The sequence below is a fragment of the Apodemus sylvaticus genome, chromosome 3 (genome assembly GCF_947179515.1).
Source record: "Apodemus sylvaticus chromosome 3, mApoSyl1.1, whole genome shotgun sequence".
In the NCBI taxonomy this organism is placed as follows: Eukaryota; Metazoa; Chordata; class Mammalia; order Rodentia; family Muridae; genus Apodemus; species Apodemus sylvaticus.
In genome coordinates this window covers 32664009-32687747 of record NC_067474.1, presented here as the reverse complement: position 1 = coordinate 32687747, position 23739 = coordinate 32664009, and the positions used below count along the sequence as shown (strand labels likewise).

Sequence of the window (23739 nt, the reverse complement as noted above, 5' to 3'; positions counted from 1 at the left end):
CAGGGACCACCAACTAGTGATCCATCCTATCTGCAGATACCAAACATGACACTGTTGCTAAGAGGCACTTGTTGACAGGAACCTGGTGAGGATGTTCCCAGGGAGGTTCTGCCAGCATCTGACCAATGCAGATGTGGATGCTCTCAGCCAACCCTCAGACTGAGCTCCTGCACTCCAGTGGGGAAGCAAAGGGAAGAACTGGAGGACCAGAGGAGGATTGCAACCCCATAGAAAGAACAATGTTGGCTTACTGGACCACCCAGAGCTCCCAGGGACCAGACCACCAACCAAGGAGTATATAGGGAGGAATCCTTGGCTCCAGATACATATGTAGCAGAGCTGGCCTGTATGACATCAAGTGGGAGGGGAGACCCTTGGTCCTGTAGAGGGTTGATGCCCCAGTGTAGAGGATGCTGGAGCATTGGGGTTGGAGTTGGTTTGTGGATGGAGGAGCACCCTCATAGAGGCAAAAGGGAGGGGGGAGAAGAAAGATGGGGTGGGGAGGTTGTTGAGGGGTAACTGGGAAGCAGGATACTATTTGAGATGTAAATGATTGATAAAACCACTAAAAAATGTAGATTGGAAATAGTTCTACTTCAAGACCCAAGTATACCACTCCTGGGCATATACCCAGAAGATACTCTACCACCCTACAAGAGTACACTTGCCCTACTGTGTTCATAGGAGTTTTATTTGTAATAACCAGAAAATGAAAATAACCTAGCTGTCCCTCAACTGAAGAATGGATAAAGAAAATGAGGTTCATTTACACAATGGGATACTACTCAGCCAAACAAGGTTATTCATGAATTTTTCAGGCAAATGGATAGAGCTAGAAAATGTCATTCTGAGTGAGGTAACCCAGACCCAAAAAGACATGGATGGTGTGTTCTCACTTGTAAGTGAGATATTAGCCATAAAGTATAGGATAACTATACTATAATCAGCAGATCCAAAGAAGCCATATAACAAGGATGGTCCAAGGGAGGATGATTGAATGTTTCTTAGAAGGGGAAATAAGGTATATATTGGAGGTGATGGAAGGAGGGAGCTGGTTGGGAGAGGGGGTAGGGAGGGAGGAGGCAGAGGAATCAGATATAGGAAAAGCAGAGAGAAGGGAAATCAACAGTGTGTGTGGTGGGGTAATCCCTGGGATCTGCCAGAGACCTGGGATGGGTGAAGCAGGGGTTCTATGGGTGTGACGTTGGCTGAGAGTCCTAACAGTGTGGGATATGGATCTGGAAGTGGCCAGGCAGGACTGCCAGTGGAGGGATAAGGACAACAAACCACCCAAAGAACTTTTGACCCAATGTAACTGTCCTCTGAGAGATTCCATCCAGTCGTCAATGGAAAGAGATGCAGAGACTCACACCCAATCATTAGATAAATCCGGGTCATCTTATGGAACAGTTGGGGAAGGATTGCAGGACATGAAAAGGACAGGGACTCCACAGGAAGACCAGCAGAGTCAATTATCCTGGACCCTTGTAGGCTCTAGAGACTGAATCATCCACCAAAGAGAAAGCACAGGCTGGACTTCAGCCCCAGGCACATATGTAGCAGAAGAACAGCCTGGTCCTCGAACAATCGGAGCAAGTGTTCTTCCGGAATCTGTTGCCTGTCTGCCTAGGGATCCTGTTACCTTAAATGGACAACCTTGTCTAACGTCAGTGGGAGAGGATGTGCCTAGTCCTGCAGTAACCTGATGTGTCAGGGGAATTGGAGCCAGCAGGGGTTGTGATATCTAGAGATAGTTCCCCTTTCTCAAAGAAGAGGAGGGAGGAATGGGGGTATTCTGCATTAGGCTGTAATGGGCTGGAGAGATAGTCCAGTGGTTAACAGTGCACTTCCAGTGGACCTGAGATTGACAGTTAGGCATAGAATTTGACCATTCAAATCTTCATCCACAAAGAGGAAGCAGGAAGCTATGCAGAGTATTTTTTTAATCTCAAAGCCTGTGTACAGTGACTGACATATGTCCTTTAACAAGGCCACACTTCTTAGTGTTCCATAAAAGGTGACAAGCTGGGGACCAGGTGTTCAAATGCCTGAGACTTTACACCACAAATATAAACAGAGGAAAATAATTGTTGGGATTCATGAAAAAAATAGTTTAATTATTTTGAGGAATGGGCCGAGAACAAATAAGCTCTGTGCTGTCTTTTACTAAACTACACTAATCATCTCTTTTCTTTTCTTTTCTTTTCTTTTTAATTAGTTATATTCTTTATTTACACTTCAAATGTTGCCCCCTTTCCTGGTACCCCCTCCTCCGAAAAGCCATCTCCCCTTCCCCAATCAAGCCGCCCCTGCTTCTTTTCATGCTCAACCCTAGGCACTTTGGGTTTATACTTTGATTTAATTGGGAATCTGTGTTCCCCAATTGGTTCTTGATCCATCAATAAAGATGTCATTGGCCAATGGCTGGTCAGAAAAGGCGGGACCTCCATGTTCCTGCATGTAGAGTGGTAGAAGGTTTTACCACTACCCTTGGAGCCTCCAGAGATGTTAGGTATGCCCAGTTGTTACCAGAGAAGACATTTTGAGAACAACTGGAGTGTGTATGTATGTATGTGTGTGTATGTGTGTGTGTTTGTATAAGCATGTACATGTGAATATGCGCGCACATGTATTCACATTCATATTCTTATATTAATTGCATCCATGAGCCTAGGTGTCTCATTTATAAAATAAAGCTGGTGTATAATACCCATCTCACTGGGTGCTGTAGATAAGTTGTATGGAGTTTCTTTTTTAATTACTTATTTATTTACATCCAAATATTGCTCCTTCCTCTCCCCAATCGCAGAGTTCTTACCTCCTTCCCGCTCCCCAGGTATCCCCCTGCCCTGGGGCATCACTCTCTATAGGTTAGGTGCACCCTCCCCCACTGAGGTCAGACAAGGCAGCCCTCTGTTACATATGGACCAGGGGCCTCAGGCCAGCCCATGCCTATGTATGCTTTTTGGTTATTAAATCAGTGCATTATCAAAAAGTGTGCCTACTGCATGGTGGCCATGTTACCACCACCACCACCACACTATCACCACTTTTAAATATCTATATTCATCAAGTAACTCAAAATATTTCATGGTGACATTTCCATATAGGGATGTATCACATCTAGATCACATGAACTCTGCCTCAAACCTTCTCTTGTCCTCTCCTCTCCTCTCAATGCAGATTCCTAATTGTCCTTCTTGCTTTATTCCATATTTTATTTGTTTACTTGTAAAATTTGTATATAGGAGGAGGATGTCATGATACTTCTATTTCTGTTTCTGGCATATTTTGCTTAGCATGAGGTCCTTCAGTTCCATTCATTTTCCTATGAACCGCATGGTTTTATGCTTTTGTATACTAAATGATAGGACATTTCTACTTTAACCATATTTTCTGTTCAAATTTATATGTTGATGGTCTCCTCTTTGATTCCATATTTAGTTTCAATAAACATGGACATCTAAATATCTCTTTTGCATACTGACTTCATTTACTTTAGTTATATACTTAGCTGCTGTTATTAGTCTCTATTTATTGTAGCAATATCTTAGAAGGTTTTTATCATCACCTATAATTGACTTTGAGACATATATAGATATACAGTAACACGCTAAGTTCTGAAAATTTTTTTTGCCCCAATTTCTATAAATGTTCAACACTCTTTCCCTCCACAGCACTATTGCTTGTCCAACCTGTGCTGTCCCTTTCCTGAACAATTTTAACAGCTCCTTGGTGTGTTCCTCTTTTATCTTGCAACTTTTGTTTCTTTTGTTCTCTTTGTTTGCTTGTTTTCTTCTTTTCTTTCTCTTTCTTCTTTTTTCTTTCTTCCTTTCCCTTTCCCTTTCCTCCCTCCCTCTCTCCCTTCCTTCCTTCCTTCCTTCCTTCCTTCCTTCCTTCCTTCCTTCCTTCCTTCCTTCCTTCCTTCCTTCCTTCCTTCCTTCTTTCCTTCCATCTTTACTCCATTTAGTTTCAGAGTACCAGCTCTACAGACTGAATGATAACTCCATAGGATCTCAGGTAAGCAAACACCTCTTTGTGTGTTTGAAAGTCTATCCATGCTGAACCTTGCCTTCTGATCTGCCAGATCTGGAATTTTGCAAAATTACAGCTAAATGAGTGAATCCATTTCTGAAAATTCATGCCTTTTACTGTCTGACTTTTGAGTCACTGTTAGCTTTTTCTTACTCATATGAACCTCTCACAGTGTCCCTCAGCACAGTATTATCAGTGTGAATTAAAAATGAATCCCACATCCAGGAACTGTGTGTGAGACCCTTATCTCCATTCTTTTATTTCATCTTTGCATCATCTGTGACAGATACACTATCCCTACAATATAGAGTTAGTTACTAAGATCAAGGCAGATTAAGTGCTTTACCCAAGATATTTTACACATAAGTGGTTGAGAAATGGGTAGATTTATGTGGAATATCTAGGAACTCCCAACTATGTAATCTAATGTACTTGTCTATCAAACACAAACCATGTGATTATGATATTGTCCTTAGGATACATTTGAAAAAGATTTAGAAACACCTGGAAAAACTTATCAGAAATATTTGGAGTAAGCTGAATATATGGACATATGATGTTTTTTAAACAAGCCTGCACTCATTATCTTGAAGATATATAGATTTTATGTAAAATTAATAGTGTACTGTAAAAGTACTGTAAAAGTAATGTAGTACACTGTTTATTCATTAAAAATGTTTTTTTTAATTTTTAGATTTATTTTTAATTAATTATTAGTTTTTTACATTCCATACTTTATTCCCCCTCCCCCTGTCCACCCTCTGTCTCTTCCACATCCCATACCTCTTCCCCACCCCCAGTCTCCACGTGGATGTCCCCACCCCTCACCAGACCTGACCTTTAAACTCGCTGGGGCCTCCGGTCTCTTGAGGGTTAGGTGCATCATCTCTGAATGACAGACCTGGCAGTCCTCCACTGTTGTGTTGGGGGCCTCATGTCAGCTGGTGTATGAGCCCGAGGGAAAGAAAGTCCAGTGACAAGTACACAGTGGGATCCTGCGCAAGGGGATGTCCCAAGGCCTGACACTATTACTGAAGCTGTGGAGCTCTCACAAAAAGGAACCTAGCATGACCGTACTCCAGAAGATCATCAAACAGCTAAAAAGAGTCAGATGCAGATATTTGCACCCAACCAATGGACAGAAGCAGCTGATCCCTTTTGTTGAATTAGAGAAGGCTGAAAGAAGCTGAGGAGAAGGGCAATCCTAGACTAGCAGTCTCAATTATCTGGACCTGCTGAGAGCTCTCAAAAACTAGAAATATTTTGTTTACTTGCATTTTCATTTAGCATATTTTCTTTTTCAGTTTTTCTTTTCAGTCAGGCTGGGAAAAGTCTCAGTGGATAAAGTACTTGCTGTGTAAGCATTAGGACCTGAGTTCAGATCCCCAGCACCCACACAAAAGCTGTGAACATCAGCCAGTACCTGCAACTGCAGAGCTGGGAGATGAAGACAGAAGACTCTCAAGGGCCTTCTGGCCAAACAATCTGGGCAATCAGAGAGCTTCAAGTTCAGTAAGTGATCGTGTCTTAAAAGATCAGTAAGAAAGTAAGATGGAATTCAGTAAAGGAAGACCCCTGGTGTTGAATCCTGGACCTTTTGACGCTCATGCATGGGTGCATGGACATGCATATACTCATACATGTGCACCACATGCCCACCCTCACCTATAGAATATTAAGTAAATAAGTAAATAGTTTCAAGCAGGATCTAGTTTAATGTGAAATATCTTTCAATGTATATGGATTGTTATATATGAAATAAAGAGAAGGTGAAAATATAATGGCTTGCTAGGTGGCACAAATAAGGATAGACCCAACTGCTAAGGCTGATGACACGGGTCCAATCCCTGAGATCCAAGTACTATATATGTGAGGAGAGCCAAATCCTATTCCTTCTTATATTCTTACCGAAGGTAGATACCACAATAATATTTCAAGATCCAAAAGATAATATAGAGAATGTACATTCCCTTAGATCCACTGTTTATCCATAAAGTAACCTCTTACAGCTTTGGAGCTGTCAAGATATTTGTCTTTTCTTCCAATAGCTTGCCTTACATGATAACTTTCCACAGTGTGTCTCCTCCTCCACGTCCCAACATGTCAACGTTCAAACTAGGTTCGGTCATTGTGATTTAGAGAAAACAACTGAAATACATGCCATGCAACAACATAGTATGATCACTTGTATACAGGGTTTCTTTTTATTGCTTTGTGATAATTAGAATGATATGTTACCCTTTGGTAAAGACATGAGGATTAGTAAAATCCCACTTTTGCTGTTACTGGTGCTACAAGAAAGGGATTTTGATTTGCCATCTAAAGACCAGATGGGGAAGAAAATGATTTTAAATCGTGGAAGACCCATATAAAAGAACGACTAACTTAATACTTGGTACACTGATAAAATTGCACCTGCTTTATGGATTATAGTGTTGTTCTTCATTTTCCTTAGCCCTGGAGTTCACAACCTCTTTCATCAATCCACTGACTAGACTAGAGTTTTTTCTAACCTACACCTTATTCTTACATCAGAACTGTAAACAAGAAGATTCTGTGGGCTTGGCCTATCAGAGTGGACCTTGAAGGTTCTTGAGGGTTCTAATCTGTGATATTCCGTAGGAAAGTATGGTCCTCTAGCACTCAAGTAGTCTCTGTCCAGCTGCCTTCTAAGATGCCAAGATGCCTGTGGATTCTCTTCCAACCTCTATTTTGGCTCACATGATAGCCATTAACAATGTGCCTCCTCCTCCGCTTCGCAGTATACCAAGTAAGTGACACTTTTATGAAGGTCCCATGCCTTAATTATTGTTTCCAATGGTGCTTGATTCGTTGTGAGCAATGGTCACTTGAGAGTCAGTGGAAACACAGAGCCACTTGCTAATAGCCTGGTAATGGAGAAGCACAGAAGCCAGTAACCTGGCATTACTATATGAGGCTATTTCAATCATTTAGGTCTAAAATACTGATTTCTTTATAAAATGGGGATCTTGAAAAGATCTTGGAGCCTCAACAATGTTCCCCCTCTATTTAAATATCCAAACACCTCCAAGGAGAGAGAAAGTGGAATCCAGGGAACTACAGACAACTGGTTCTGGAAAACCTCATCATGTCTATGATGAGTTAGTCTGCTCTAAGTGTATTTTCCATAGGGATTTCTCACATTAAATTTAAAAGAGGAAAAGGAATTTCATTATTCTGACTGAAATATATTCCTATTTTGCTTTCATGTTCTAGCTTTTGATTGACCAGATCATAACAATTATAAGTATAGAATTAAATATTTTGAAAATTATACATTGAACAGTATTTATTTGGTGTAGTCAGTCAATGTAAGCCCAGGATGTTGTACTAGGGTAGTATATAGGGCTGTGGCTGTGAAATTCTTACATGTGTTTGGTAACTACTCACTAGTAACCTACAATAGTGTCTCTGTTGAAATCCAACAACTGCTTTAGGTAACATAAGCAATAATAGTGACTCAGCTCAGTAAAGAATTAGGTTCTCAGATTTTTTTCTATCTTTCCATGAGAGTTAACGTCTAGATAAAGTTTAAATTTTCACTATTATCATTTCCAGAGGAAAGATATAAAATTCAAAAATTTATGCCTTTTGAAGAAGTATATTATATATTTGTGTGCATATAATATGCATCTAGATACACAAAATATTAATACATGCTATACAAATTATAATTATTAATTGTATTTTGTATATTTATTCCTATAGTAAAAATATTCTTGTATATTCAAAATTTTCTATTTCTATTTAAGTGGAAATAGGTATTCAAATAACTTTGCTTCTAAACCACTACTGTCAGGTTTTATTTGTGGAAAAATAAATTACCCTAAGATTTTTTTTTTAAATCAGCTCATGAAGTGTAATAGCTGGGAGTTAAAAGAGCAAATTAATTTAGAATCAATGGGATGAGATGTGTGCTACCCTCTGCAGTCTCTTCGAAGGACACTTGACTTCTGTGAAGTGATTAAGAGATGAGAACTAGGCAATCATTTAGATCTCGGAGCTGAACGGCGTGCAGTGGAGAGCAGCACACAGCGGCCGTGTTCCTTGTATTCTCTGTAGTGGCTCTTAGTGGATGCACCGTGCCTGAGTCTGCCCTTTGGAGATATGTCCTACTTGCTTAATGGCTCCATCTTGGTGTTACTCACTCCAGCAAGCCTGCAGTTTTCCTTGGCATACTTTATTGTCACAGCTCAAACAATATTCTCATGAAAGCTCAGAGTGGAGATGCTTTGTAAAGTGAGTCAACCTGTTTCATATGTGAGCAGTACAAGTACAATGCCATAAACAGGGACGCTTGGTTAAATACCTAGAACATCTAGTCACTATACACACCTTTATTTGCTTTGAGTTTGGCCAGTAAAATTAGACTTAGGAATGTATGTTTGCTTTCTTTTTTTTAAATATATACGTGTGAATAAAGTTTTAAAACATTTACACATGAATAGCATTTACTGAGCACTTTCTAGGAACAACTTATAAGTAGTTTCTCTGTTACGTTTTTTCTGTTCATTTCTGAGAAAAACAAAAAACAAAAAAACCTTGTAAAGTCTGTGGTAGGCAGAGCAAGCAACGCCCAGAAATGATATCTGCTTCCCGAATTCCGGGAACTATGAATATGCCAGGATGCTGAAAAGGCAAAGGGTTGTTATGGCTACCGCTAGAATCACAGCAGCTAAATCAGCTACTCTTGTGCTGGCGAGAATGTCAGAGACTATAGTGCACGCTGAAACCTTAAGACTTGTCAGAGAAAGGAGGAGGTGAGAAAAAAGACTTGACTGACCACTGCCAGCTTCAGAAACAAGACATAAAACAGGGAGGCATCTGTGCAGTGTCAAGAAGCTAGAAAAGACAGAGATGAATTCTCCCCACGTGTCTAAGGAGTATCACACTCCTACTGAGAACTTCACGCTAGCTCAGTGACCTACTTCCGACTTATGATTTCCAGAGCTGTAACACATTTCATTGATGTTTTAGAAATGTTTTTGGTAATCGCTGAGAAGGACAAGATAAAAAACACAAGCTCTCTCTTACAATTACAGGTAAAGAGGCTTCCATAGCATAGTAGGAGACACAATGGAGAAGAGGTGGATGTTCCTCAGAGTGTCCTTCGTGGTGTAATCGAACCCTAAACACACAAACCACAGCATCCAAGTCTGTAGAGACATCAATTGCATCTTGCATCTTGTCTGCTAAGCTCCTCCTAATTCAAAGAACTCCTCCCAATCACAGCTCTTCAAGCCCTGCTCTGGTTCTCCTCGCCTGTGAAATTATGACTCACAGACAGTGCCTGCAGGCAGACCAGCCTCCTGGGTTCCTTTCTGGCTTAGTTTTTGCCTCCTTTTGGAACTTTCAACTCTTCTTTCTCTGTAATTTGCTTGCGATTCAGAGTTCTTCACAGCTTGATAAGCCTAGGGAAATGAGTTTTCTCAAAAGCCAAGAAGTCTTTTCCACATTTTATTCTAGATGAGAATTATTTCAAAGACCTAGCAGTTAGAGGAGTATATTTCGTGGTTTTCCCACCTGCATGAAATTGCGGATGTTGGAAGCACTCATATTGACCTACTATTACAACTGGATCTCTTGAAGCAAAAGAAGAAAGCAATATGGTGTTAGTGGAACACAGGAGGCTGCCTTCCCCCTTGCCTTGCAGTTAGGAGTATAGTCTAGTGAGTTTTGTTTTTGTTAGTATCATTTCTCTCATATTTCTCTATTTCTTTCATATTTCTTAGGCTCATCTTTCTCAAAGAAAGTTTTAAAAGCAAGTTGCATGTTTATTTTTACCTCATCTGAGAGGAATTAGTGCAATAGTTCTCTGCTTTGTCCATATCAAAACCACTTAAAGTTCACAAGACATTTGTAGGTTTATGCTACTTGTTCTCACTTACTAGGATACAGAAGGAAAATAAAAGAGTTGAGATCCCAGACATTTTAGGGAACCCAGAAGTGAGAGGGTACACTTAAATGAATGGGTTTCTATGTTCTTTTCATCTTAGAGTGCATGTTTACTGAATGCCTGGAAACACCACGCTGCCCTTCCTAACACTTCAAGGGCATTTTCAGTAATTTGAGAGTTCTTTAACTGCTAAAGATTAAAGGAGTCTCAAAACATGTATTGAGAAGAGCGAGTGGGGAGGATTTTAATATCTTAAACCCGTTAAACCTCTCGAGGCAGCCTGGGGTGAGGAGGAGCAGAAGCAGAGGGGCTTGTCAGTAAAAAAGAAAATCATAGAGGTGTATTGTAGTGCTTAGGCAGCAGGGAAGAGAAAATAGAATATAAAAGAAGCGAGGATGAGAGCAGAAGTTCCAAGACGACAGAAAAAGAAAAGGTGGTTGATTGTGTGTTTCTCTGTGCTTGAAAAACAGTAAGTGCTGGTAATGCTGGGAGACAACTTAGGGAACAAGGCATACATGGAAGATTTTGAAATTATTTTTCATAGTAAAAAAAAAATCACTTTTTGTTAATAGCATGGAGAAAAGGTGGACGTTTCACTGGAGGAGAAAAACAGAGAGGGAAGCCAGGCCATGTGTCCCAGGCCTGTCTACAATCCCAGCTGGAATCCAGACAGAAGGCAGCATGGTTTGCAGGGCTAAACACCAAAGCTTTTTAAAAAATATCATTTCTAAAAATATTACAATTGTCACTTCTGTCTCAATATTTGCATATCTTTGTTAGACAATCTTGAGTGGATTTTAATATAAATGTTTAAGTTTTTGAGAATTTCATATTGCAATATTGAATTTACATCACTCCCCCGACTCCTTTATGTCCCCTCATTCTTTTTGAAATTCATGACCTCTTCTTAATTATTATTGTTTTATGCAACGCACACACAAACAAAGCAATAAAAAACAATAAGCAAACCTTGTGAATCCATTTGGCCTTGTTCAGATGTACTTGTGCTTAGGGCTGAGCACCTCGAGACCTTGAGCACCGCATCAGAGGGCACATGCCCTGGATTCATCCTCTCTCAGCAGGCGTTGATTGCCTATTGCTGAGGTGGGGGTGGACCCATGAAAAATTCTTCTACCTTGCCACGGGTTATGCAGGTCTTCTTAAGGCAGCCTTATTGTTGAGGTTTCTTGGTTGACGCTTCTCTGTCACATACAGAAGACTCTCTTTCAGCACACATCTTAGTTCTCTGACTCTTGGAGTCTTTCCATTAATACTTCCTTGATGTTCACTGAGCCTTGAGTATATGGGTCCCATTGGGAATGCATCATTTGGGCTTGGGCATACAGTGAGCACTGATTCTCTGCATGTGATCGGTTGTGGATCTCTGTGACTTCTCCACCTCTTTCAAAGAGCAAACAGTCTTGATGAGTGATAGGTACTCTTTTCTTTTATTAGATATATTCTTTATTTACATTTCAAATGATTTCCCCTTTCCTGGTCCCCCACCCCCCCACCCCCCACCCCCCACCCCGAAAGTCCCATGAACCATCTTCCTTGCCCTTGTTCCCCAATTTACCCCCTCTCACTTACCCATCATGGTATTTCCTTATACTGCTGCATTGAGCCTTTCCAGGAGCAGGGGCCTCTCCTCCCTTTGATGTCCAACAAGGCCATCCTCTGCTGCATATGAATCTGGAGCCATGGGTAACACCATGTGTACTATCTGGTATCCATACTTTGTTCTTCCTTCTTCTTGGGCATCATTTGATATGTGAATTGTGCCTTGGGTATTCTATGCTTCCGGGCTAATATCCACTTCTCAGTGAGTGCATACTATGTGTGTTCTTTTGTAATTGGGTCACCACACTTAGGATGATATTTTCTAGTTCCACCCATTTGCCTAAGAACTTCATTAATTCATTGTTTTAAATAGTTGAGTAGTATTCCATTGTGTAAATATACCACATTTTTCTCTATCCATTCCTCTGTTGAGGGACATCTGGGTTGTTTGCCACTGCTGGTTGTTATAAATATGGCTGTTATGAACATAGTGGAGCATGTGTCCTTATTTCATGCTGGAGAATCCTCTGGATATATGCCCAGGAGTGGTACAACAGGATTCTTTGGCAGTATCATGCCTAGTTTTCTGAGGAACCCACCCTCCCCCAGACTGAGTTCCAGAGTGGCTGTACCAGCTTTTATCTGATTGTGTAAAAATTGGCTTTTATAAATTAAACTCCATGAATTTTAATTTGAGCACAATCACACCTGAACAGGAAATGGTGTCAGATGTGTCTACTAGATGCCAGGCTGGGTGTTTCTGAGGTATGCTACTGTTGTGTCCTCAGTCTACCTCAGAAATTAGAATTTTGTTATCAGGCCTACAGTAATGTCAGACCCTCACCCAAGTGGGTCCAGCCTCTGTCACTCAAGTAACCTCTGGTCTTCCTTCCAATCTGTAAAAGGAACCATACACTTATTTTGTAGAACTGTTAAAGAAATTTGGTCACATTAACACTCAGAAGCTTAGGGTTCTGTACTCCAAATCTTAGTTGACAATTCATTTCCTCCAATCTAGAACTTATATATTTCAAGATGTGGCCAATATCTATCACCTTGTCCCACTTTTTACATTTCCATTGATACACTATTCCATTATCATTAAAATGATGATTATCGGTCTTTAAATCTGCCAGTACTGACGCTTAGGAAGTGATGATTGTGGGCAGGTGTAAGGGGAATCCTCATGTTTAATTAGGCACCCGGATGCTCACGAGAGGGGCATAGAGTACAGGAGAATGGAGAAGCTCTCCAGCAGGTCAACTTCCTTAGAAAATGGCTTCTGAAGGTGATAGATTATACCCCATAAGCTAAAATAAAGTCTTTTCTCCATCCCCAAAAGTTGTTTTGGGTCAGTGTTATATCATGCCAGTAGAGAGCAAATTTGGGCACTTGACTATAAAGCTAGAGAGTTTGGCTCTCAGAAGCCTCTTGATAGATAGTATATTTTTTCATATCTTCCTAGGAAAAAGCACATACAGTCCTTTATGAGATACATACATGACCCGCCAGCATTTCATCCCATTCTGCACATGTCTCTTCAATGTTAAATGATATTTTCACTGCTCATAGGATTTTCAGGTATATATATTTCACTTTTTCTCTTTTGTTTTTGCTTCCTATGGCTTGTTGTTGTTGTTATACATGATGATGTTATTACGAGAAGGTGTTTCTCAGACCCACATGGTTGTAGCCTTCTTTCCTGTTCACCTACTTTAGAGCTTTTCAATTTCAAGTTTTGTAGTTAAATCTTTAACACATTTGAGCTGATTTTTTTTTAAATACCACGTAGGGGGGAAAAGGTGCAAAATTTTCTCTTTTTTTTTCTTCTTCATGTGGATATCTACTTTCTCCACCACCAATTTCCTAAAATGATTATCTTTCCTACATCTGTGTTCTCGGGAACTTTATTGAAATTGAACTAAAGGTAAATGGATGGATTTTTGAACACCTGGTTCTGCTTATTGCTGCATCTATTTCTACATCAATATTGAACCATTTGGATTATCAGCTCTTTCTAAGACTTTTTTTTAGTATGTGATTTGTTCTCTTCACTAAAGATTGATTTGATTGACAAGAGTCTTTTGTTGCTGTTCTGTATGAATTTTAAGATTGATTTTCTATGCTGGTGAAAAATAACATTTGGATTATTGTAAGATTACATTGAGTCTTTAAATAGTATGGAGCAGTAGAGGCGTTTAAAAAGTATTGATATTTTCCCTGAACATGGGAATGGATTTTTAAAGGTATGAGTGGTAGGATATTTTATCCTCTTACATAGCATTGTTTTTATGTAATGTTTTTAACTTAATCAGTGTTTTTTTTCTTGATAACATTCATATACACTTAATCTAAATGGTTACATATTTGACCTTGAATATAATAAGAATCTTGCATATAATTTATTGAATAGTTGTCTGTTCTTCAAACCTGATATTCTGACCACTGTCCAAATATATCCACAGTGATGTGATGTTGGAGAAAGAATGGAAGACAAGACTGCTAAGCTAAAGAAAGTACTGTTTTTTTCCCAGTTGGTTTTGTTTTGTTTTGTTTTGTATGGAGTCAGTCCTGTTTTGTTTTCTTTTTTCTATCAAAGCAATAAATATACAGCATCCAAAAAGTTTAATAATTCAACTCCTTTCCCACGGCTACATGCGGAAGAATGTGGTAGTTGTTTCCTGGGTTTAACTTGGCATTTCTGTTTCTTTTCGGTTTTGGAACACTTGTTTGATAAGTCTCTGCATCAGCTGCTTATAGTAAAACAACTGCTGTGCTTTCTATCTCTTGATCACTGGAGACTGACTGATAAAATGATAATTGGTTTCTAGTTCTATTGTTTCAATCAGACAACATACCACATGTGGTTTAAGTAGTGGTCTTTCAAAACTAGTGTGGAAGGAATGTCTTTATTGTGGTGTTTTGGTACACACTATATAATTGTTGATCTTCTGACTTAATTTTACTGCTTACACTGTTTGGACTTCTTTTCCCAGCCTAGCCTGCCATCTTCCTCCTTATCTCCTCCTCTTTGTCTTCCCTGGACTCACCTCAAGACTATTGCTTTTCCTCTCATATCCCTCTGTACTTTCCTGAATTGTTTCCTTATACTTGTATATACACAATTGACACAGACAAGCTTATAAGGAAAAAATTAACTGTTTGTCTTTTTGAACCTAGCTTATTTTGTTTAGCATGAAGATTTCTAGATGCATCATTCTTTTTTTTTTTTATAGATGTAATAGCTTCATATTTTCATGGCCAAATAAAATTTCATTGTGCCTATATAACCTAATTTCTTTATCTATTCCTCTGTTGGTGAATGCCTAGCTATGTTTAACGGTCCATTAATATCTTTGTGGTGGTAGGACTTTGAGTCCTTTGAGAGAATAGTCACAGGAGAGATTATGTCAGCAGTGATGGGTCAGAGACGTAGCTCCACCCTGCCACACTCATCCACTTAAGAAGCTCTCCTAGACTTTTAAGGACTGCAACTCAAGCCCAATAGGGGTTTGTGATTTGATGATGAGAATTTGAGATGTGATTTGATGATGATAATTCAGAATTTTCTAGTATGGTGAATCAGAGCAGGAAAGTTAAGAGGAAGATAATCAGAAAAAGGAAGGCATACCCAAGTGTGGTACAAAATTTTCCAAGGAGAGAAGACTATTACCTAAGTATTAGTTCATATATGCCATTCTGGTGGCTACATCTCAAAAAGTTGCTACAAAAGAAAACAAAATAAAACTCAAAATAAAAAAAAAAACTTTTTCTCCCTTTTTCTTGTAAGAGGGACATGTCTGGTGGCTCCAGAGACTGATCAGTTGAAATTATAAGCTGATCACGTGAAGCAAGAAGCCATTATGTTTGCATCAGGTGTTAAGTGCATACATTCTCCACATGAGACATTGTAGAAAATTACAAGTTCACAGAGGGGAAGGGGAAAGAACTGGAAGCAGGTGTTAATTGTGCAGGAGTTCCAGAAGAAAAGGCTTCAATTAGATTAAGGTGTAGAGCCTTCTCTCTCTCTCTCTTCTCACAGCCCCAGCTGTTTTCTGCTTTTTGTTTGTCTCACTCAATAGCAGGGTTGTATGGCTTAGGTTTTTGAGAAATCCCAGAGCTGATTTCTAGAGTGGCTCACCAGTCCACATGCCAGCAGTCAGTACAACTTCCTATTTTGCCAACATGAAATGCTCAGCAGGAGGAGCTGCTATTTCTGTTTTTTCTTCTTCTTATCTTCTTTCTTCTCTTTCTTTCTTCCTTTCATCTTTTCTTCTCTTTCTTTCTTCCTTTCATCTTTTCTTCTTCCCTCTTTCCTTTCTTTTTTGGTGTTTAAATTCATTTTTAAATTAAAAATCAGTGATATATGTACTGTGATGCATAGTTCTTGACAAATGCATAGCTACCATTTTTCTTTTTTCTTTTTTGTATTTTTTATTGGTTATTTTATTTATTTGCATTTCAAATGTCATTCCCCTTTCCATTTTCCCTCTGAAAACCCTCTATCCCATTCCCCTTATTCCCTGGTTCTATGAGGGTGCTCCTGACATATCCACTCACTCCTGCCTTCCATCCCTAGCATTCCCCTACACTGGGGCTTCGATCCTTCACGAGACAAAAGGCCTCCTCTAGCATTGGTGCCAGGTAAGGCCATCCTCTGCTACATATGCAGCTAGAACCATGGGTCCCTCCATGTATACTCTGGTTGGTGGTTTAACTTTGGGAGCTCTGGGGGATCTGGTTGGTTGATATTGTTGTTTTTCCTATGGGATTGCAAACGCCTTCAGGTCCTTCAGTCCTTTGCTTAACTTTTTCATTGGGGTCCCTATGCTCAGCCCTATAGTTGGCTGTGAGCATCTGCCTCTGTATTTGTCATGCTCTGGCAAAGCTTCTCAGGAGACAGCTGTATTAGGCTCCTGTTAGCAAGGACTTCTTGGTGTCAGCAGCAGTGTCTGGGTTTGGTATCTGTATATGTGATAGATCCCCAGGTAGGGCAGTCTCTGGATGGCCTTTCCTTTAGTCTCTGTTCTACTCTTTGTCCCTATATTTCCTTTAGACAGGAGCATTTCTGAGTAAATATTTTTGAAATGGGTGGGTGGCCACATTCCTCAACCAGGGGCAGAGACTAACTTCTGGCTATGTTCTCTACAACTGCTCTCTTCCTTTTGTTAGGTATTTTAGCTAATGTCATCCCTGTTGGGTGCTGGGAACCTCTTCCTTTCCTGGCTTCTGGGACTATCTGGTGGCTACCACAAATTCCCCATCCCCCACTGCTATATACAACTCTTCACATTTCTGAATCTGAACATTCCCCCCTTCTCCTTCCAGGCTTGATCATTCCCCCCTTTTTACTCCTCCCTCACTTTCTACCAAGTCCCTTCTACCCTCTATCTCCTGTGATTATTTTGTTCCCCCTTCTAAGTAGGACTTAAGCATCCACATTTTGTTCTTCTTTCTTCTTGAGCTTCTTATGGTTTGTGAGTTATATCATGGGTATTCTGAGCTAATATCCATTTATCAGTGAGTGCATATTATGTGTGTTCTTTTGTGACTGGGATACTTCACTCAGGATAGTATTTTCTAGATTCATCCATTTTCCTGGGAATTTCATGACATCATTATTTTTAATAGCTGAAGAGTACTCCATTGTGTAAATGTACCACATTTTCTGTATCCTTCCCCTGTGCTAATGTGTTCCAGGATCTTTCCCACTTTCTCTTCTACTGGATTCAGTGTATCTGGTTTTATGTGGAGGTCCTTGATCAACTTGGACTTGAGATTGGTACAGGGAGATAGGAATGGATCAATTTGCATTCATCTACATGCCAACTCCCACTTAAGCCAGCACTGTTTGTTGAAAATGCTGTCTCTTTTCCACTGGATGGTTTTGGTATCTTTGTCAAAGATCATGTGACCAAAGGTGTGTATCTTTAATTCTGAGTCTTCAATTCTATTCCGTTGATCTACGTGTCTTTCTCTGTACCAATGCTATACTGTTTTTATTACTACTTCTCTGAAATAGAGCTTGAGGTCAGGGATGGTGATTCTCCCAAAAGTTCTTTTATTGTTGAGAATAGTTTTCACTATCCAGGATTTTTCATTGTTCCAAATGAATTTGAGAATTGATTGTTCTATCTCTGTGAAGAATTGGGTTGGGATTTTGATAAGGATTGCATTGAATTTGTAGATTGCTTTCCATAAGACGGCCATTTTATTATGTTAATCCTGCTAATCCAAGAGCATGGGAGATTTGTCCATCTTCTGAGGTTTTCTTCAATTTCTTTCGTCAGAGATTTGAAGGTCTTATCATACAGCTATTTCACATGCTTGGTTAGAGTCACAGCAAGATATTTTATACTATTTGCAACTATTGTGAAAGGTGTTGTTTCCTTAATTTCTTTTTCAGTCTTTTTATCCTTAGAGTAGAGAAAGTCTACTGATTTGAGTTAATTTTGTATCCAGCCACTTTGCTCAATTTATAAGCTGTAGGATTTATCTGGTGGAATTTTGGGGGGTCAGTTAAGTACACTATCATATCTTCTGTAAATAGTGATATCTTTACTTCTTCCTTTCCAATTTGTATCCCTTTGAACTCCTTTGATTTTCTAATTGCTGTGGCTATATTGAACAGTTGGGGGGAAGAGTGGACAACCTTGTCTAGTCTTTGATTTAGTGGGATTGCTTCAAATTTCTCTCTATTTAGTTTGATGTTGGCTACTGGTCTGCTGTATATTGCTTTAATTTATGTTTAGGTTTAGACCTTGAATTCCTGATCTCTTCAATACTTTTAGCATGAAGGGTTGTTGAATTTTGTTAAATGCTTTTTCAGCATCTAATGAGGTAATCATGTTTTTTTTTCTTTGAGTTTTGTTATATAGTGGATTATGTTGATAGACTTCAGTATATTGAACCATCCTTGCATCCCTGGGATGAAGCTTACTTGATTGTGGTGAATGATGGTTTTGATGTTTTTTTGGATTTGGTTTTCAAGAATTTATTTATTTTTTTATTGGATATTTAATTTATTTGCATTTCAAATTTTATTTCTTTTTCTGGCTTCCCCTCTGCAACTGCCCCCCTCCCATCCCTCTTGACCCTATTTCTATTTGGGTGTTCTCCCACCTATCTACCCACATCTAACTCATTGCCCTCTATACTGGGACATCAAGCCTTCACAGAACCAAGGGCCTCCTCTCCCATGGATTCCAGATAAGGCCCAATTCAGCTCCTTCTTTCCCTCCCCTAACTCCTTTATTGGGGTCCCTATGCTCAGTCCTATGGTTGGCTTCAAGCATCCACATCTGTATTGGTCAGGATCTGACTGAGATTCTCATGAGACAGCTAAATCAGGCTCCTTCGGCAAGTACTCCTTGGCATCAGCAATGATCTCTGGGTTTGCTGTCTGCATGTGGGGATGGATCCCCAGGAGGGGCAGTCTCTGGATGGCCTTTCCTTCAGTCTCTGCCTCACTCTTGGTTCCTGTATTTCTTTTAGACAGGAGCAATTCTAGGTTAAAATTTTGGAGATGGGCGGGTGGCCCCATCCCTTGAACATGGGGCTATGCCTAACCTCTCGATATGGTTTCTAAAGGGTCTTCCTCCCTTTTGTGGGAAATTTTAGCTAATGTCAACCCTGTGGGTTTGTGAGAGCTCTTGCTTTCCCAGCATCTGGGACTTTCTGATTGCTACCCCAGCTCCCTATCCCCCATTGCTATATACCTCTGTTCAATTTCCTGACCCTCTGTACATCTCTGCCATCTCCTTCCATACCTGATTCTTCCCCCTTTCCCCTCCCCTTCTTCTCTTCCTCCCAAGTCTTTCCCACCCTCTACGTCCCTTGAATATTTTGCTGTGCCTTCTAAGTAGGACAGAAACATCCACTCATTGGTCTTTTTTCCCTTGATGTTCATAAGGGAAATTAATTTGAAGTTTTCTTTCTTTGTTGAGTCTTTCTGTGGTTTAGGTATCAGTATAAGTGTGGATTCATAGAACAAATTAGGTAGTGTTCCTTCTGTTTCTATTTTGTGGAATAATTTGAATAGTCTTGGTATTAGGTCTTCTTTGAAGGTCTGATAGAATTCTTAACTAAGACCATCTGGTCCTGGCCTTTTTTTGCTTGGGAGAATTTTAATGACTGCTTCAATTTCTTACATGGTTATGGGACTGCTTAGATGGTTTATCTGAACTTGGTATAACTTTGGTACCTGATATCTATCTGTCTAGAAAATCTTGATATCTATCTGTCTAGATTTTCCAGTTTTGTTGAATATAGGCTTTTGTAATCGGATCTGATTTTTTTAAAAATGTTTTCAGTTTCTGATATGTCTCCCTTTTCATTTCTTATCTTGTTAATTCGGATACTGCCTCTATACCCCCTGGTTAGTCTGGCTAAGGGTTTATCTATTTTGTTGATTTTTTTCAAAAAAACAGCTGTTTTTCTGAGTCTTTGTATAGTTCTCTTTGTTTCTACTTGGTTGGTTTCAGCCCTGAGTTTGCTTATTTCCTGGCATCCACTCCTCTTGGGTATATTTGCTTCTTTTTGTTCTAGAGCTTTCAGATAGTTGTTAAGCTGCTAGTGTATGTTCTCTCCAATTTCTTTATGGAACAACTCAGAGCTATGAGTTTTCCACTTAGCACTGTGTTCTATAAGTTTCGGTACATTGTGCCTTCATTTTTGTCAAATTCTAAAAAGTCTTTATTTCCTCCCTGACCAAATTATCCTTGAGTAGAGAGTTTTACAGCTTTCATGTGTATGTGGGTTTTCTGTTTTTGATGTTGTTGTTGTTGTTACTAAAGAACGGCCTTAGTCCATGGTGATCGGATAGCGTGCATGGGATTATTTCAATCATGTTGTACTGGCTGAGGTCTTTTTTGTGCTGAGAAGAAGGTATATTCTTTTGTTCTAGTATGAAATGTTTTATAGATATCTGTTGAATCCATTTGATTCATAACTTCTCTTAGCTTCTCTCTGTCTCTGTTTAGTTTCTGTTTCTATGATCTGTCCATTGGTGAGAGTGTAGTGTTGAAGTCTCCTATTATTGTGTCAGGATCAATGTGCACTTTGAGTTTTAATAACATTTCTTTTACAAATGTAAGTACTCTTGAATTTGGGGCATAGATGTTAAGAATTGAAAGTTCATCTTGGTAGATTTTTCCTTGCATGAGTATGAAGTGTCCCTTACTCAGCTCTTATGATAACTTTTGGTTGAAAGTTGACTTTATTCAATATTAGAATGGCTACTTCAGCTTGTTTTTTTGACCATTTGCTTGGAATTTTTTTCCAGCCTTTTACTTGGAGGGAGGTCTGTCTTTGTCACTGAGGTGTGTTTCCTGTATGCAGCAAAATTCTGGGTCCTGTTTACATATTCAGTTTGTTAGTCTATGTATTTTTATTGGGGGAATTAAGTACATTAATGTTAAGAGAAATTAAGGACCAGTGAATGTTTTTAGAGGTATAATTATGTTCCTGTGGTTATTTTCTTTTTGGTTTGTTGAAAGAAGATTACTTTCTTGCTTTTTCTAGGGTATAGTTTCCATCCTTGTGTTGGAGTTTCCTACCTATTATTCTTTGAAGGGCTGGATTTGTGGAAACATATTATGTAAATTTGTTTTTATTATGGAATATCTTGGAATATGGAATCTCCATCTATGTTAATTGAAAGTTTTACTGGATATAGTATCCTGGCCTGGTATTTGTGTTTTTTTAGGGTCTGTATGACATCTGCCTAGGATCTTTTGGCTTTATAGTCTCAGTTGAGAAGTCTGGTTTAATTCTGATAGGTCTACCTTTATAGGTTACTTGACCTTTTTCCTTTACTGCTTTTAATATTCTTTGTTTAGTGCATTTGGTGTTTTGATTATCATGTGACAGGAAGAATTTCTTTTCTGGTCCAATCTACTTGGGGTTCTGTAGGCTTCTTGTGTGTTTATATGCATCTCTTTCTTTAGGCTAGGGAAGTTTTTTTCTATAATTTTGTTGAAGATATTTACTGGCCCTTTGTGATGGGAATCTTCACTGTCTTCTATACCTACTATTCTTTAGTTTAGACTTACCATTGTGTTCTGGATTTTTCTAGATGTTTTGGGTTAGGAGCTCTTTGCATTTTCCATTTTCTTTTACTGTTGTGTCAGTGTTTTCTATGGTATCTTCACCTGACATTCTCTCTTTTTCCCCCTTGTATTCTGTTGGTGATGCTTTGATTTATGACTCCTGATCTCTTTCCTCGATTTTCTATCCCCAGGGTTGTCTCTCTTTGTGATTTCTTTATTGTTTGTATTTCCATTTTTAGATCCTGTATTATATCTTTCAATTCCTTTACCTATTTCATTGTGTTTTCCTGTATTACTTTTAGGTATTTATGTTTTTCCTCTTTAAGCACTTCTACCTGTTGGGGTAGTGTGTTAGGGTATTCTAGGCTTGCTGTGGTGGGAGAACTAGGTTCTGATAATGCCAGGTAGCCTTGCTATTATTATGTTCTTGCTTTTGCCTCTCGACATCTGGTTATCTCTGGTGTTAACTGGCCTTGCTATCTCTGTCGGGACTTGTCCCTCCTATGAGCCTGTGATCCTGTGAGGTTAGGTTTGTCAGCACTTCTAGAGGACAATCTATCACTGGGCAGAATGGGATTTTTGAGAGCTGTATCACAGATTCAGATCCTTGACACAGAAGAAAACTGGAAGGATCCTGTCCTTGGCTGCCCTGAGGTTCCTGTTCCTCTGGGCCGAGGGTGGGTGCCAGTTGAAACAGCTATTGGGGCAGTAGTGGCTGTCTCACCTGTGAGCTTAGTTGTGTCAGCACTCTTTCAGGACAACTTACCATCTTGCAGGGTTGGAATGTGGAGAGCTATGGCTCAGGCAGCTCCTGGGTGCTGATGGAAACTAGAAGGCCAGCATTTCATTTTCTAACTGCTGCCATAAGCAAGATATAAAACAAGGGAAACCAGGTGTAGTGGTATACACCCTCAATACTAGCACTCAGGGGGCTGAGGCAGGAGAATCTCTGTGTTTGAGACCTGTATGCAGAGTGGGTTTCAGGATATCCAGGGCTACATAGAAAAACCCTGTCTTGGAAAACCAAAACAACAACAAACCAAACCCCAACCTAAACCAACCCAAAACAAAACAAGAAACAAAATTGTTTTCCTGAATAGCCACTAACCACTTCTTTGTTGTTCAAAATTCCTTCTTATCCCTCAGGCTATATGACTGAATGATTTGACTTCTAACATTAGAGTTTTTGCTATTTCAGAAGTCACATATTTTGGCTCATGATCTTTTGAATCTAGTTTTTTTAACTACATAATTCACTTACAATTCTTCTAAATTATTATATGCATAAATACTTCATAATTTTTTATTTGTTTTTAATTGAAATATATCATTTTCTACCATCCCTGTTGTTTTCTTTCTTCAAGTCTCTTTCTGTTGCTCTCCCTAGTACCATCCTGCAACCCCATCTCTCAAGTTCATGGTCTCCTTTACTCTGAATTTATTGTTACATCCATATATGTGTACATGCATCTGTATTTATGAGCAAATATATAGAAACATAATTTTCTCAGTTACTTCTTCTTTTACATCTTTTTCTTTTTTTTTCTTTCTTTAATACAGCATCTCACCATGTATCCTAGGATGGCCTAGGTGTGCACCACCATGTTGGCTCATTTGTTTTCTTAATGATAGCCATTCTGACTGGGGCGAAATAAAATCCAAAAATCAGTTTCAGTTTTTAGTTACCTAAAAGCTAAAGATTTTAAATAATATGAAACATGTTATAAGCCATTAGTTTTGTATGTTTATCAGTTCCCTGGTACACTTATTGATTGGAAGATTTGAGTTTCACTTTTAAGCTTTCATTTTAAGTATTATATATCTATAATATTAATTATATAATTTTAATTAATATTATATATACAATATTAATTATATATAATATATGTCACTTTTTCATGTGAATTTCAGATGATTTTCTGATGTAAGAATCTAGCTTGCCTCAGGTTGAACCAGTGAAAGAGATTTGTGGCTAGATTTAGGCCAAGTAATGCTGGATTTTTATCTGATTAGTCTACAAAAAGATGTCTGAATTACATATCTAGAGCTAGACTTTAGAGTAAGGAAAGGGAAGAAGGTTGAGGGAGGATTATGAGAGGGAGAGAGATAATTACCTGACAAGGATGCATTGTGAACAAAGCAGGCAGGTTTGCAGGTATCAGGGCCAGAGCTAAGCCT

General features: G+C 39.1%; 1 protein-coding gene across 1 annotated transcript in view; it reads left to right on the top strand.

The window, feature by feature from the left end:
* Positions 1-6717: 6717 nt before the first annotated feature.
* Cnbd1 (cyclic nucleotide binding domain containing 1) overlaps positions 6718-23739 on the top strand; it is a 347578-nt gene continuing 330556 nt past the window's right edge. The window contains exon 1 of the mRNA XM_052175437.1: positions 6718-6805. Coding sequence (XP_052031397.1) covers positions 6718-6805 — 88 coding nt within the window. The remainder of the gene's footprint in view (positions 6806-23739) is intronic.